The following is a 15,193-nucleotide window of genomic DNA, read 5'->3' as shown; positions in this document are numbered from 1 at the left end:
GGCATGCTATTTATAAGCTTGTATAAAGCTTCTAATAGAAATCAAGTTCCTCACTGAAGGTTTAGATACAAAAAACAAATTTTTAACCTATATAATATTTTGCCAAAAAAGATATTGTCACTCACACATGGTTAAATGGGCCCCCAAAGGAACACAAATCCATCAAAAATAATAAGTTAGGCTTTTTAAAAAAGACTTTTAACGCAATACCAGTGAGCACTAATAAATCTTTTTTTTCCAAGGGTATGGCAGGGAGGGCCCCAGGCCTGCTCTGCGGGTGCAGTGAGCAGCTGCCCAGCCTAACCTCAAACTCCTGAGTCGCAGATTAAGCATTTTCTAAATTGTACTTTAGACACATATTTTAAAATTGTCCAAAAAAGACCTTTTCTGTTATTCCTCTTTATCACTGTAAGGTGTGTTTGTTTGTTTTTAACTTGGGTAAGAAAAAAACAGGAAATGTCTTCATGAAATTCTACATATTGCTATTTTAAGTAAGTTGTTATTAATAAGCTATTTTAGATTAAGCAGGAAATGAAGAAGTCTAGTATAACTGGAAGAAAACATTTCACTCCCCCATTTGATTACAGTTGCTGTTATCTAAACTCATACGACCTACTATTGTTTCATTGACTTGGAATTTATTTGGAAAAGTGCTCCTCTATCTCAAAAATCACCAAATTCATAGCAACTGGTGCTGCGGCTCTTAGGAGATGCCAGTGTGGAGGGATTTTCTTCGGTTACACAGCACGAAATGTGTGTTCACATGGTGTTGGTTTATTTCTCTAAAAACTTCCCTTGTTCTTTTACATGAAGAGTCACCCAGAAGATGGTGTATCCAGTTGCCATCAAACGTCCATGATTTGCTAACACAAAACTACATTTTGAAAACACTTCTTTCCTTCTGAACCACCCAGGTACCATAGCCCTCCTGCTCAGCAGGACCAAAAGACCCTGGTGGGCTGACCTGTCACCTCCTGTCAGTGTGAGCGCCTATCAACTCCAGAGCAGTGAGTTCCCTTTGAGTTCCATTTACCCCTCAAATGCAAAACTTGAACAGTTCGTGGCTTTTGTTTTTTTAAAGCAAATAATGAGGTAACTGTGGAATGAACGTGACCTCTAGTCAGCTGAAGTTCAAGTGCTGCGGAATGTCGATGTTAAATGTTAATATCATTAATTATCCGCTCTTGGCTGTTACTGACATAATCACGCCTCAAAAAGGAATCCATTACGAGATAACGTTCCCTAGGGTCTCTCAGGACTCTCTTAAAAGGAAAAAAAAAAAAAGCCCTCCACCTCATCTAGGGGATGGAGACCTTCAGCCTCAAGCCACCCCTTAGCAAGGAGGTCAGGGGCAGCGGGAGAAGGAACCAGGTGCAGGTCCTCCGCTCCCACCGCAAGACCAGGTTCAACCCCCCAGGAGCTCTGCGCCCCTCGCCCGGCTTGGGGATGAACTAACTGGGAGACCCAAGTAAAGCCACGCGGACCCCGGTCCAGAGGCGGCCGGCGAGCCGAGAACCGCGCTCCCACGAGAGAGGCTGAGCAGGGGCGCTCCTTACCGGAGTTGGAAACAGTGAAGCAGTTTGGTGATGATCGTGACCATCTTCCCCGACGGGCCGCAGGGGCCGGGCGGCGCCGAACGAGGAGCGCGGGAGCTCGGGCGGCATCGGCCCAGGGCTCGCTGCCCCGCCGGCGGCACACGCCCCTCTCCCCGGGGAGACTACGGCCGGCAGCCGCCGCCCGCCCGAGCGCCCGCAGCAAGGGGCTGCAGCTGGCCGGCTCCTCCCCGCGGCGGCCGGGGGCGAGCGCCGCGCGCGGCGGGGCGGGGACCGGCTCTCCAGGAACGGGATTCGGCTTGGCTCGGGCCCTGGGCGCACGTCTCCCACAGCCCGGGCGAGCGGTCGGGTGCAAGTGGCAACGCCTGGGTGCTGACTGCGCTGCCGGGCTACTGAGCATGCTCGGCTCCCGGCTCCTGGCCGCTCCTCGAGGCTCTTCCAGCGTGGACTTCTCTTTCTGCTTTGGGAATGGGAGAAGGGGGAAGAGGGCCAGGGTGACAGCCAGTGAAATGATTTTTTTAAAATCATGGGAATAAACACTCTCTCTCCGTCCCCGCCCTCCACCCCCCTCCCCCGCCATAAAAAATGGTGAGCGGGGGCAGGGCAATGCTTTGGGTTGGTGGGGTGCTGGAGATTAAGCAGTTCGAAACCACCAACCGCTCAATGGGAGAAAGACAAGGCTTTCTACTCCTCGCCTGTGATTGGCCCAGTTCTACCCTGTTGACTGGATGGCAGCGAATTTGGTGTGTGTGTTTTTGTTTGTGTTCGTGTGTATGTTGTGTGTGTATTTGACAGATAAGCCATTAGTCGTGTTTAGTCTTTGACTCAAGTTCCACTAGCCCATCCTTGTCACTCAGGGTTGAAGTATGAAACTGCTTATGCTTGAGGACCTAGGTTACACCCACCGTGATTTCCTGACCTTATAGCTGCCGTGCAATTACCCCACACTCGTAGCAAACCTCCTTCAGCCCCCCACCACCCTCACAAGAGCGCTAACTTGCCCAGTGCTAGCACTGTTTCCAAGATGGGTAGGGATTCCTTCAGAAGCACATCCCCAGGCCTTTCTTCCTTCCCTGCGTGAAGCCTGTTCCACATCAGAGCGTCACTGCAGCCACCACTGACAGATGGGTGGTGGCTGCAAGAGCTGCAGCGATTGGGAATCTCAGTCCTGATCTTCTGCCTGAAAGGCCAGGACACTCCCACAGAGCCACCACGGTCCCCAACCGATTGCTACAGAAGTGAAAGTGTCTCATCGCAAATGACTTTTCTTACCCAAAAATAGTAACAAGAATTAGTATGTCTTGCAGATTTCGAAGTTGTAATGTTAACCTGTGCTCTAAGACTGTTTAAAAACTGAAGGTTGCCATGGGGCAGGCTCTTTGAAGGCATGGCATTTCTGACTTATTGGCGAACGTAAACACCAATCCGTGCGCTGGGCCGAATAACAGCAAATACTCCCAGCATGTTTGAGTGAGGATGAGCCCTGGGATTGTTAGGTAATCTCTAAATAGCTGTTAAGACTAGTTGTTTTTGTGTTGTTTTTATTTGGGGTTTTGTTGTTGTTTTTTAGTCATTTGATTGGGGGCTTGTACATCTCTTACCACAATCCATACATACATCCATTGTGTCGAGTAAATTTGTTGCCATCATCATTCTCAAAACATTTTCTTTCTGTCTTAAGCCCTTGGTATCAACTCACTTTCCCCTCCCTCCCCTACCCTCCCTCCCTCATGAATCCTTGATAATTTATCAATTTCTTTTGCATGTCTTACACTGATAAATGTCTCCCTACATCCACTTTTCTGTGGTCTATCACCCTGGGAGGGGGTTATATGTAGATCCTTGTGATTGGTTCCCCCTTCCTCCCCTACCTTCACCTTCTCCTCCTGGTATTGGTCCTGGGAGCAATTTGTTTTGTTTCTAATGGTTTTATTGGCATATAAATCACATACCAATACAATTCAATAGTTACATTGAATCAAAAAGAGCTGTGAAGTCATCGCCACAATTCCTTGTAGATCATTTTCTTCATTGTCGTATTCATCATTAGTAGCGCCCCACTTCCCCCACCCTCCCCTGCCAGACCCCCAAGGAACCAATAATCTACTGCCTCTATAGATTTACCTGTCCTGGATTCTATATAATGGGACAATACTAAAATAAAGTACAAACAATAACAGCAAAACAGAGGAAAATCTCAATTGAAAAGAAATTAAAAAAATATTAAAACATCTAAAATGGATCATAAGGGGTTATATTTTTTCCAAAGGGAAACTAATGCTATTGAATTAGATTTGAACCTAAATTTGGATTCTTTGTTTTCTCAGTTTTCCATTTGGGGCTTGGCAAATGTTTGGAAATAAGAATAGACCCTAAACTGTTGTCATATGCATCCAAGGCAAAGGAAAACACTTTTAATTTTCACATTTATGACTCTCTGTGGTCCCCTTTCCCCTCTTTCCCAGCTCTCCAAGATGCTGCTTGCCCAGTTGAGTCAAATTCTCCAGGCTCCAGCATATTCTCTCATATACAATTGAAACTAGGAACATCGACTCCCTACGGTTTGCAGGTAACAAAATTAGTTTACTTTGGGAAATTTGTAACCAGCCGTGGCTGCTGAGCCTGCGAAGGCTGAATTAAGAGGCTTTCATGACTGATATGGAACCAGCCCAAGAGAAGCTAGGCCCTCAAACCAGGAGTGAGCTGGATATCAAGTCTTTCTCAGCTGTTTTCTTCTTCTTTTACTTTTCATTTTGTAATGTGTGAATTAGGTGGCAGTTTACATTTCACATAATCGTTGTTTTATTCATCAACTTAAACTATATGTCAAACTTCCCAATAGCGTGCCCAGGGCACACCTTTTTCCCTATTCTCTCTTTTGTAAAATCATATCTCCCCTTTCACTCAAGTTGACACTTGTTTATCAACTAGCATATGAATTCACCTTCCCTCCTTTCTCCTTTCTCCTCTCACCTTCAGTAACCTTCAAAGTTTGTTTCCTACATTACGAAAATATTTTGTCAGTGGCTTCATACGGCATGTGTCCTTCTGCATAATGTCCTCCAAGTCCAGCCACAAGTTCATCACTATTTGCTAGCAATGCATAGTATTCCATTGTGTGTGTACTAAAGCTTGCTAATCCGTTCTTCCACTGATGGGCATTTAGGTAGTTTCCATCTTCTTGCCATTGTGAATAGTGCTATGATGAACATAGATTTCATATATCAGTTCATGCTACGGCTCTTAATTCTTTAGGGTATAGACCCAGCAAAGCGATTCCTGGGCCATAGAGTATTTCTATTCCCAGTTGGTAGAGGAAGTGCCATACCACTTTCCACAGGGCTTATACCCTTTTGCAGTCCTATGAGTCATGTTCAAGGGTTCCAATCTCTCTGCACCCTCTCGGGCATTTGTTATTTTCGGTTCTTTTGAACTTTGCTATCAATGCCAGTGTAAGGTGGCAGCTTACCATTGTTTTTAATTTTCAGGTCTCAACTGTCAAGTGATTGTGAGCATTTCTTCATATCTTCCCTGACTACCTGTATGTCTTCTTTGGTGAATGCTATGTTCATACCCTCCAACCATTGTTTTAACTGGACTGCCAATGTTTTGTTGTTGTTCATGTTTCCTGTAGATTTTAGGATTAGTCCTCTGTATCATTGCCAAAAATTTCCAAGTCTATAAGTTCTCTTTTTGTTCTTTTGATGAAGTCTTTTACTGCATATAAGCGTTTTACATTTAGAAGGTCAAAGTATGTTTGGTAGCATATTTCACAGCGACTTTGTATAGGACAGGGTAGGATGGCTCCTGTGGGTTTCTGAGACTGTAACTCTTTACAGGAGTAAAAAGTCTCATCTTTCCACCAAGGAATGGCTAATGGTTTGAAACAGTTGACCTTGAAATTAGCCGTCAAATGCATAAGCACTATGCCACCAGGTCTCCTCTGTTCCCTGTCCTAACCAAACTGAACTCACTGCTGTAGAGTCAATGAGGACTCAGAGTGATCCTGTAGAATAGAGTAGCATTTGCCCCTGTGAGTTTCCAAGACTCTAACTGTTTACAGGAGCAGAAAGGCCCATCTTTCTCCCACTGAGTGCCTGGTGGCTTTGAACTGCAGACCTTTCAGATCACAGCCCACAACTACTATGTCACCCGTTAGGGCCCTTAAATGCATCCGTATTTGCTCATCGATGATCTTCACAGTTCTAAGATTTGCCTTTAGTCTTTGATCCATCTGGAGTTCATCTTGGAATAAGGGGTAGGTTATGGGTTCTGTTTGTTTCATTGTGTCCCTTGATATCTAAGTTTGTCAGTGCCATTTGTTGAAAACACTACCTCTTCCCTAGTTGATGCGTTTCAGGTCTTTGCTGAAGAACAGTCGTCTATAGTTCGATGAATTTATTTCTGGGTTCTCTATTCGGTTCCACCAGTCTACATGGCTATCATTATGCCAAGCTCTTCTGACCACTGTTCCTATGTAATCAAGCTTGAGGTTGGGAAGTGAGAGGCCTCCTGTTTTGCTGTTCTTAGGCAGTGTTTTGCTTATTTTGAGTCTCTTTTCTCTCCATATAACATTGGATTAGTTTTTCTATGTCTTTAAAGAATGACACTAGGATCTGGATCAGAAGGGAAAGATATTTACAGATTGCCTGGGGTAACATTGACATCTTCAAAATGCTAAGCCTTCCTAACCGTGAGCATAGCATATTTTTCTATTTATGTGTTTCTTCTTATTTTAGGAGTGTTTTGGAGTTTTCTTTGTCCAAATCTTTTGTTTCCCTGGTTAGATTTATTTCTAATGGTTTCATCTTTGTGTAGCTATTGTAAATGATATTGTTTTCTTGATTTCCTTTACAGAGCTCTCTTCCTTCTACAGGTGTCCGATTGATTTTTGGTTGTTAATTTGGACCCTGCTCTGCTGCCATATATTTCAATTATTTCCAACAATTTTCTCATCAATCGTTGGGGTTTCTGCATGTAGAATCACATAATGTGTAAATAGTTTCACTTTGTCTTTTGCAAATTTTTATTTTGTGTTGTCTATTGGTTCTGTTTAGGAGTTTCAGCACAATATTGAATAAGCATGGTAATAAAGGACACTCATTCTTTGCTAGTCCCCAGTCTCGAGGGGCACCGCTTCACCTGTGGTTGTGCATATATGGCTTTTATTCTTTTGAGAGGTTTCCTTTCTACTCCTATTTTTCCAAGTGTTTTTATCAGGAATGGATTTTGGATTTTGTCAAAGGCCCTTCTGTGTCAACTGATATGATTATGTAGTTGTTGTACTTTGTTTTAGTCATATGACCAATTGCTTTCCCCCCAAATGTTGAACCATCCTTTCATATCTGATTTGAATCCCACTTGTTCATGATGTGTGTGCTTTTGCTTTGCTTTATTTTTCTATTTTATTGGATTCTATTACCCAGGATTTTGTTAGGATTTTTTGTGTGTCTCTCTCTATATATAAGTGCTATTGGTCTGTAATTTTTTATTCTTGGCTACTGGTTGAGGAGAGGTGCTGTTGTGGAGCAATGAGTGTATCTTTGCTGTTTACTAATTTTGACCTGTGGTAACTAGTTAATTGCTCCAATAAACCAATTAGTTGTAATTAGGGAGCCCTAATGGCATACTGGGTTAGGTGCTAGGCTGCTAATTATAAGGTCAGCAGTTTGAAACCACCAGTCACACCATGGGAGGAAGATGAGGCTTTCTGCTCTGGTAAAGATTTGCGATCTGGGGACCGGCAGGGGCCATTATAGCCTGTCTGTAGTTGGGTTTGGAATTGTGATTATTGTCTGTGTGTTCTATGGAGCCAATGCGACAAATGATCGAATCCAGCAGAGAAGTAGAGTGTCACAGGAGGAACTTTTCATGTCAGGGCAGGGAGGGAACACAGGGTGGAGGGGACACATGTCTGACCTCTGCTGGAATTACATTCTCCTACCTTGTGAAGCGGAAGTAGGCGACATGCGGCTCCCATGTTTTTTGCACACTCACAAATTCAGTTTTCTAACCCTTTAATTCTATTGCTGTGCTCTTGAAATGTGGTCTGATTTTCTGGTTATTCATCTTCTGGGGCTCTATTTTTGTTGTCGGTACTTCGTTCCTCGCTCGCTCTCATTCTTCCTTTCTTTCCTTTTTCCCTGTAGCTCTCGCAATCTTTTTCTCCATCTGTTGAAAGCACCCAAACAACATTCTTCTGAATTCTTTTTCTTGCCATTTGTTCCCCTGCCTTTTCTTCCTCAGGAAAGTCTTGCAAGTGACTGGTTTATGCTGGATTTTCTTGCTGCCTTCTGTGGCCTGAGGTTGTCCTTTATCTCTGCATCGTCGCCTTGCAGCTGTTGGAAGGGGGAAGTTCCGTGAAGAATAGCAGGGGTCCATGTGGTGGCCAGCATCCTTCTAGCTCTGTTCAGGTGGGCTTTCCCCTCAGCCCTGGGGAGCAGCTGAGGAGGATGTGTTTGGTGTGCCTACAGCGCTGTCTCCACAGGCTCTGCCTCAGTCATGGAGAGCAGCAGAGAATAGGGGGCCAGTGATCCTCTAGCACTGTTAGAACAGGGTCTCCCCTGTCACCCAGAGCAGTGGGAAATGTGTGGCCAGAGACGCTCTAGTGCTATTTGGGTAGGCGCTCCCTCAGCGACAGAGAGCAGCAGAGAGTCAGTCGCTGGTGACAGGCTGGTGCTATTTGTCAGGCTCTCCTGTCGGCAGGCACCACAGAGAGCAGCAGGGAGTAGGATATGGCCAGCGAGCCTCTAGTGCTGTGTTGGGGGCAGTGGGCTTGTCTCCTTTCACAGAGAGCAGGGGTGATGGTATGGCTGGTTCCCCTCTTACATAGGTCTATAAGTTTAGGAAACAACAAACAAACAAAAAACTCTTGTCTAGTCTGTTAGCACAGGCTATGCGGTGAGAGATGAGAAGCGCCCCCATGCCCCCGCCAGCCTGGCGATCAGTTCCACTGGTTTGGGGCAGACTCTGTAGCACCAGTCCACTTGGGAAATGGACACTACAGCCACGCTGAGTGCTCAGGGGCCCTGGGAAAACAGGGCTTATTTGGCCCCTGTTCCCAAAGCCTCCCAGGCCATGCAGTGGATCCGCCTGTACTGCCCGTTCTTTGGTCCCATCACACAGCCAGCCCCAGGTATGTGGAGAATTCAGTTTGCTTGTTTCAGTTCACGTAGCTTTGACACTGTTCTGAGATTCTGGGCACTTGGTTTTTCTTCCATGTTGGTTTTCTCTGTACTTAGAGAGAGATTCTCTAGCTGTCCTAACTAGAGCCTTCCGCATTCTAGCATCCTTATCAGATGCCTAGTGGCCCACAGATCCCCACAGTTCTGTGGGGACAGGAAAGTCACCTACCCCTCCTCCTTTGCTCATCTTCCCTGTAAAGAGACAGGCCCCATCTCTCCCAGAGCCCAGCCTGTTTCCTCTCCCCCATTTCTCCCCCTGGGGGCAGCTATCTCAAAGCTCAAACCACTACAATTAAGCCTATTCTGACTCATACTGATCTCATGGGTCAGAGTAGAATTTCCGAAGCTGTAACTCTTTACTGGAATAGAAAACCTCATCTTTCTCCTGAGAAGTGGCTGGTGGCTTTGAACTGCTGACCTTGAGGTTAGCCAGCCTAATACGTAACCCACTACATGCCACCATGGTCCATGTAATTATCATGACATTTTCTGCTTTGTCATTGTTTTACATTACTTTTTTGGGGCTCGTACAACTCATCACAATCCATCCATCCATCCATCCATTGTGTCAAGCACATTTGTACATTTCTTACCATCATCATTTTCAAAACATTTGTTTTCTACTTGAGCCCTTGGTATCAGCTCCTCATTTTTCCCCTCCCTCCCTCACGAACCCTTGATAATTTATATATATTTTTTCTATGTCTTACACTCTCTGATGTCTCCATTCACCTGCTTTTCTGTTGTCCATCCCTCAGGGAGGGGGTTATATTTAGATCATTGTGATCGGTGCCTCTTTTCTCCCCCATCTTCCCCTTTCTCTCCTGGTATCTCTACTTTCATTATTGGTCCTGAGAGGTTTATCTGTCCTGGGTTCCCTGTGTTTCCAGCTCTAATCTGTACCCTGATTTGTCAGGTAAACTTGAGATCATGATAGTGGGGGGTGGGGGTGGGGAAGTGTTAAAGAACTAGAAGAAAGTTGTATGTTTCATGTGTGCTCTACTTCACCCTGACTGGTTCATCGCCTCCCAGCGACTCATCTGTAAGGGGATATCCAGTTGCCCACAGATGGGCTTTGGGTCTCTACTCCACACACCTGTTCATTCACAATGATATGATTTGTTTTCTTTGATACCTGATCCTGATCCTATCGACACCTCATGATCACACAGGCTGGTGTGCTTCTTCCATGTGGGTTTTGTTGCTTCTCAGATAGATGGCCACTTGTTTATCTTCAAGCCTTTAAGATCCCAGATGCTATATCTTTTGATAGCCGGGGACCATCAGTTTTCTTCACCACATTTGCTTATGCACCTGCTTTGTCTTCAGCGATCCTGTCGGGAAGGTGAGCATCCTGAAATGCAAGGTTATTAGGATAAAGCATTCTTGCATTGAGGGAGTACTTGAGTAGAGGCCCAATGTCCATCTACTGCCTTAATACTTAACTTATAAATATTTGCACATAGATTTATTTTCCCATCGATATATATGCCTGTATTTAGACTTCAATAAATGCCCTTTGCCTCCTAGTTCCTTCCTCTATTTCCTTTTAGTTTCCTCTTGTCCCACTATCATGTTCAGCCTTCATTTGGGTTTCAGTAATTCCTTTTGGTTATATTGCCCTTGAGCAAGACCTACCGGGCCTCCTACACCCTCCTCATTATCGATTTTGGATCACTTGTTGTTCTCTTGTTCCTGGACTGTTAACACCCACTTCCTTCCCCCTCCCTGCCTCTCCCTCTCCCATGTTGCCAGAACTGTTGGTCCTATTGTTTTCTCCTCCAGACTGTTTATCCCACCTATGTTATCTAGAAAGACCTGCAGAGATAATAATATGCACAAAAAACAAGACAGAGCAAAACAAGGCAACAAAAGAAAACAACAACAAAAAAGAGAAAAGACTGTAAATAGCTCACGGTTTGTTTGTTGACCTTTAGGAGTATTTTCTGATTGAGTCTGAGGGGGTGCCATGCCCTGGCCCCACAGTTTATCTTTAGTTTTCCCTAGGGACTTAGTTGCTCTGTTTCCCTTGTTATTCTGTTGCACGCCCTTAGCGTTTCACCTCAGTGTGGGGGTGTCAGATCGGGCACAATTCCTGCATTATGTCCCTAGTGTTGTCCCCTGTAGTGAGGGACATCATGCCTCATAGTGGGGCTAGCCATATGATCCTATGTGTGTGCATTGGCTGCTCTATGTGAGCCATATGTGTGTACATTGTATGTGCCATATGTGTGCATTGACTGCTTTAAGTGGGATTATAATCCTCCAGGCTTGGTGGGCCAGGTTGTGCTCCACTCTCTCTTCCTCTCCCTTCATTTGCTCCCGTGTGCTCTGATGAGACATGTCCCTCTCCCTGAGCTGTAGCTTCAATGCTGTCCTCTGAAGTGAATTCTTCTGGAAGGAGGCGGGGCTGTCCACTTAGTTGGGATTGGGGCCGGCCCCTCAGACCTCTCTATTGGTTCCCTGCTTCATGCCAGTGTGTTGAATTCACGTCTTGGAGCACGTGAAGCCTGGTCCCTCTTTCTGTGTGCAGATATAAACAGTACCGTCCCCTTGGGTAGGTTACTTCTGCTTTGTTTTTATCAGTCCCACTGACCATCAGCTGGAAACACTGGAAGAATGCTGATAATGCTGATTGTTTGCATCCAGACTATGAAACACCCTGCTCAACCCTTGGTGTCCAGATTAGAAGGAGGGCCATGTGCTAGAGGAAGTGATTCAATAAGAAGATGAAACACAACAACAACAACAACAACAACTCAGTTCGGTAGAATCAAGGATTGGACAGTTAGAAAGGGTGTCCAGATTTACTTCTGTGGATCTGACAAGTACAGATGACTGAGGCAGTGTTGCCTGGTCTTCAGTACCTACCTCTGTGCCCAAGACTAGAAATAGGAATAGAAACGCAAGTAGCAGAAGCAGAACCGCTCCTTCCAGGGCTCCTTTGGGCATACTCATTTCACTCCATAAACAGAGTTCCCTTCCTCCCTACACCCTCATTAACCTCCAACAATTGTTTTAGCATTCATTACGTTCATTACACAGATGCATTGCATGTGGTACTCAAAGGTTATCAGGGTGTCCTAATCATCAAAGCCAAGAACTTCCCAGTCTTGATGATAAAATCATAGCGATTATTTATTTGGCACCTTCTTCGTTTGCCAGGCATTGCTCAATTCTTCTCAGGGTAATTGCCACGTCATCTTTAATCTCTACAAGAAGCCTATTTTAATAGCATTAGCCACAAGCTCACAATTTAAATTTGCATGAAATAATCATGTGTCTATGTTTAAGCAAAACAGACACACATAGTATAATTGGTATAGATAAGGAATATTATAATATTTATTCTACGGGTTATAAAGCCAAGACTTGGAGGGCCCAGTGGAGTACAGCTCTTCCGTGGAGTTGTGCGTGAATTCCAGGCTGCTCGGTGCCAGCCTTCATTAGTGCTTAACTACTTGCAAGGGCCATCTCACTCAGCAGCGACTTTCAAGTAAACACGACAAGTGAAAGCTGGAACTGAAGGACAGTTCCAGGGAGCTTGACTTCAAAGCCTACGCTTACATTCTCTGCCACAGTCCCTCCATTTAGTCTCTGAAACCCCAAACGGTTCCTCTTTTAAGCCCCTGACATTGCCTATTCCTGACCCTATGCCTTTTCTGTTTAATTTTTTAGAGATTTATATCCTACCCATTTATTCTTTCTATTGTGACCGCTCCTGTTTATCACTTCTGCACTCATTGCCCAATTCATTATTCGGTTTCAATGTCCTGTTCTCCAATCCTTTTCCCACACAGCCAAAAAAGCATTTTTCTAAAACCCCTTTACCATTACAGAGATTATTAAATGCTTTGGAAAGTCTTCACAACTTTCTTCTGATAAAGTTACTCACCACCCCCAGGCCCAAATAGCTCATTTTCCCCAGGGAAAGCTGACTGGTCAGAGTGGTCTTTAGTAAAACCATCTTCTTGCCATGCACTGGATACAGGGGACTGGGTGGGCCAGTATTACCTGTTGAAAAAGCCAGGCGAAGCTGTGGCGGACTTGATGAAGGCTCTTCTTTAGAGAAAACATGAAACTCCACCAACATCTCATATTTAAACAAAGAAACTTACAGCCCAGTGCGATTGGAAACTATGTTTCCATCTGGAAAGTAGCAGCCTTCTGATAAAGTCAATATGATGCAGCGGGAAGAAGAGAGGCAATAAGGTGTCCTCAGTGATATCATTGACTGGGCCTTACCCACACAGAAAACTCACCTCTTGATTTCTTAAAATGTGAGCCCCCATCGTCTATTAAAACGCTATTTTAGATTGGATTTTTTTACTTCTAGTCAAAGGTGTCCTGTCTGAGACAAGCTTTTATCACTTTCCTTTGCAAAATACTGCCCTGATTCTCCTTTGCCCAAAGAGCAAGCTGACCTCTTCGTGTAGTATTTGAGCGCTATCTCCTGGCCACTCTTTGTGCCTCAGCCTTCCCTTGCCTTTTACTATGCATTTTACGCTGCGCCTTTGCCCTTGCACTCGTCCTGTCTGCCTTTGCCCTTGTCCTCGTCCAGTCTGCCCTTGCTCTTGTCCTCGCCTATCAAAATCCAGCTGCTCTTTCGAAATTAAAGGTATTTTCTCTGAAATAGATCTTTTAGAATTGGCATCTCCTTGGTCTCTATTGTCCTCCATCTATCTTGTGTGCTAGCCCGAGTCCTCCACAAAGCAGAGCAAAGATAGAACGTGCAGGGAATTTATTAGAGGGACTATCTGTGAGAAGAGAGGAGAAGGAACTAGGTCAGCCCCGGACAACTGTCAGACCAGAGTGTGAGCCGGACCCGGAGTGAAGGATGGAGGGAATAAAGAAGATTAGGTGGAAGTGTCCAAGATGACTGGGCCGTTCTCTGGGAAGTTTGGCAAGACTGTGGATGAGCGCTCAAGCCAAAGTCATTCATGAGAGGAGTCCTGCATCTCTCAGAAATGAACTTCTCTCTTCTTGTGACCAGACAGACTCAGTCACTGGCTGAGAGCAGCCTAGAGAAGCTGTGGCTTCAGAGCTGGGAAATGTCAGAATGCCTCGGCTGGGGCCTCGGTCAGTTACACGTCCTGTAGTTCCAGGTTTGGGAGGTGTGTTCTCAAGGCTGCCACACTCTTAATTTGTTTCTCATTCTACCAGTTCCCAAAGCGCTGACCCCAAGTCATGATGACATATATACATCAAAGTTCAATTGCATTCCATAGGATTTTTGATGTTTGATTTCTTAGGAGTGGATCATCAGGTCTCCCTCCCATGGTACCTCTTAATATACTGGAACTTCCAAACTTTTAGTTAAGCAGACAAGCATGATGATGGTTTTCATTATCCAGGGACCCTGTCACTCTTGTAATTTGCCCTAAATGACATTTTTCATATGCAAGAATCTTTTCCCTGCTTGACAAAACAGGGCCTGCAGTCCACTTTGTACCGCACTGTGGCTTTCACCGAGCAGGAGCCCAACCGAGTGCTGGCTTATTACTGAACTTAATTCTAAAATATTTTGCCTCAGATATCTGTATTTGAAATCTCTTGAAAAAGTAGGAGGGAAAATGCCCGCTAAAGATGATAAGAATTTTTTTCTGGAAAATGTAAAATACAGTTGATTATTTAATTAATATTTTTGAAAAATTAACTCAGCCTCAGGGATCTGGCTTCTGAAGCCTGTCAGCCTATGTGCCTCTGGATGGAAGTTGGATTCTGGATCTGTAGCATCTGTGAGGTGGTGAAGCTGGATACTTGCTGACTAATACCACATCCCTGATAACTTCATCACTCAGGAAAGTGAATAATCGGAGGTTTGGGTTAAGTTTATAATACGCTATGTGTCTTGAATGAAGAAATATATTTTCCTGGCATGGTAGGCTATCCACTATTTCCTGAGCATTCATTTTTAGATGATACAAGAAGTGATCTTGCAGACACATATTTCAGACAAAAAGAAGATTGATAATGGTTCCTAGAAATAAAAAAGGCGAGAGAGCCACCTGGTGCTGTAGGTTAAGCATTGGATTGAATGAAGGGGGAAGTGCAGAGTGGAGACCCAAGGCCCAAGTGTCGGCCAATGGAGATCCCCTCATAGAGGGGTTTAGGAGAGGAGATGGGTTAATTAGGGTGCGAGGTAGTACCGATGAAGAACACAGATTTCCCCCAGATCTTGGATGCTTCCTCCCCCCCAACTACCATGATCCGAATTCTACCTTGCAGGGCTGGATAGGGCAGAGGTTGTACACTGGTACATATGCACATACATATACACATATATATACACATACATACACACATATATATATATGCATATACACACATATATCTTTTTTTTTTTGCATGATGCCTTATACCTGGTCCCTTTGGCACCTCGTGATCACACTGGCCGGTGTGCTTCTTCCATGTGGGCTTGTTTGCTTCTGAGCTAGATGGCCGCTTGTTCACCTT

General features: G+C 44.8%; 1 protein-coding gene across 1 annotated transcript in view; it reads right to left on the bottom strand.

Moving 5' to 3' along the window:
- ARHGAP18 (Rho GTPase activating protein 18) overlaps nt 1-1,842 on the bottom strand; it is a 228,662-nt gene extending 226,820 nt beyond the window's left edge. Inside the window, exon 1 of the mRNA XM_075554569.1 lies at nt 1,557-1,842. Within this exon, the coding sequence (XP_075410684.1) occupies nt 1,557-1,600 (44 nt within the window). The 5' untranslated portion in view covers nt 1,601-1,842. The remainder of the gene's footprint in view (nt 1-1,556) is intronic.
- Between the last annotated feature and the right edge of the window lie 13,351 nt (nt 1,843-15,193).

The sequence above is a fragment of the Tenrec ecaudatus genome, chromosome 7, assembly GCF_050624435.1.
Source record: "Tenrec ecaudatus isolate mTenEca1 chromosome 7, mTenEca1.hap1, whole genome shotgun sequence".
NCBI lineage: Eukaryota > Metazoa > Chordata > Mammalia > Afrosoricida > Tenrecidae > Tenrec > Tenrec ecaudatus.
This window is presented reverse-complemented; position numbering and strand designations above follow the sequence as displayed.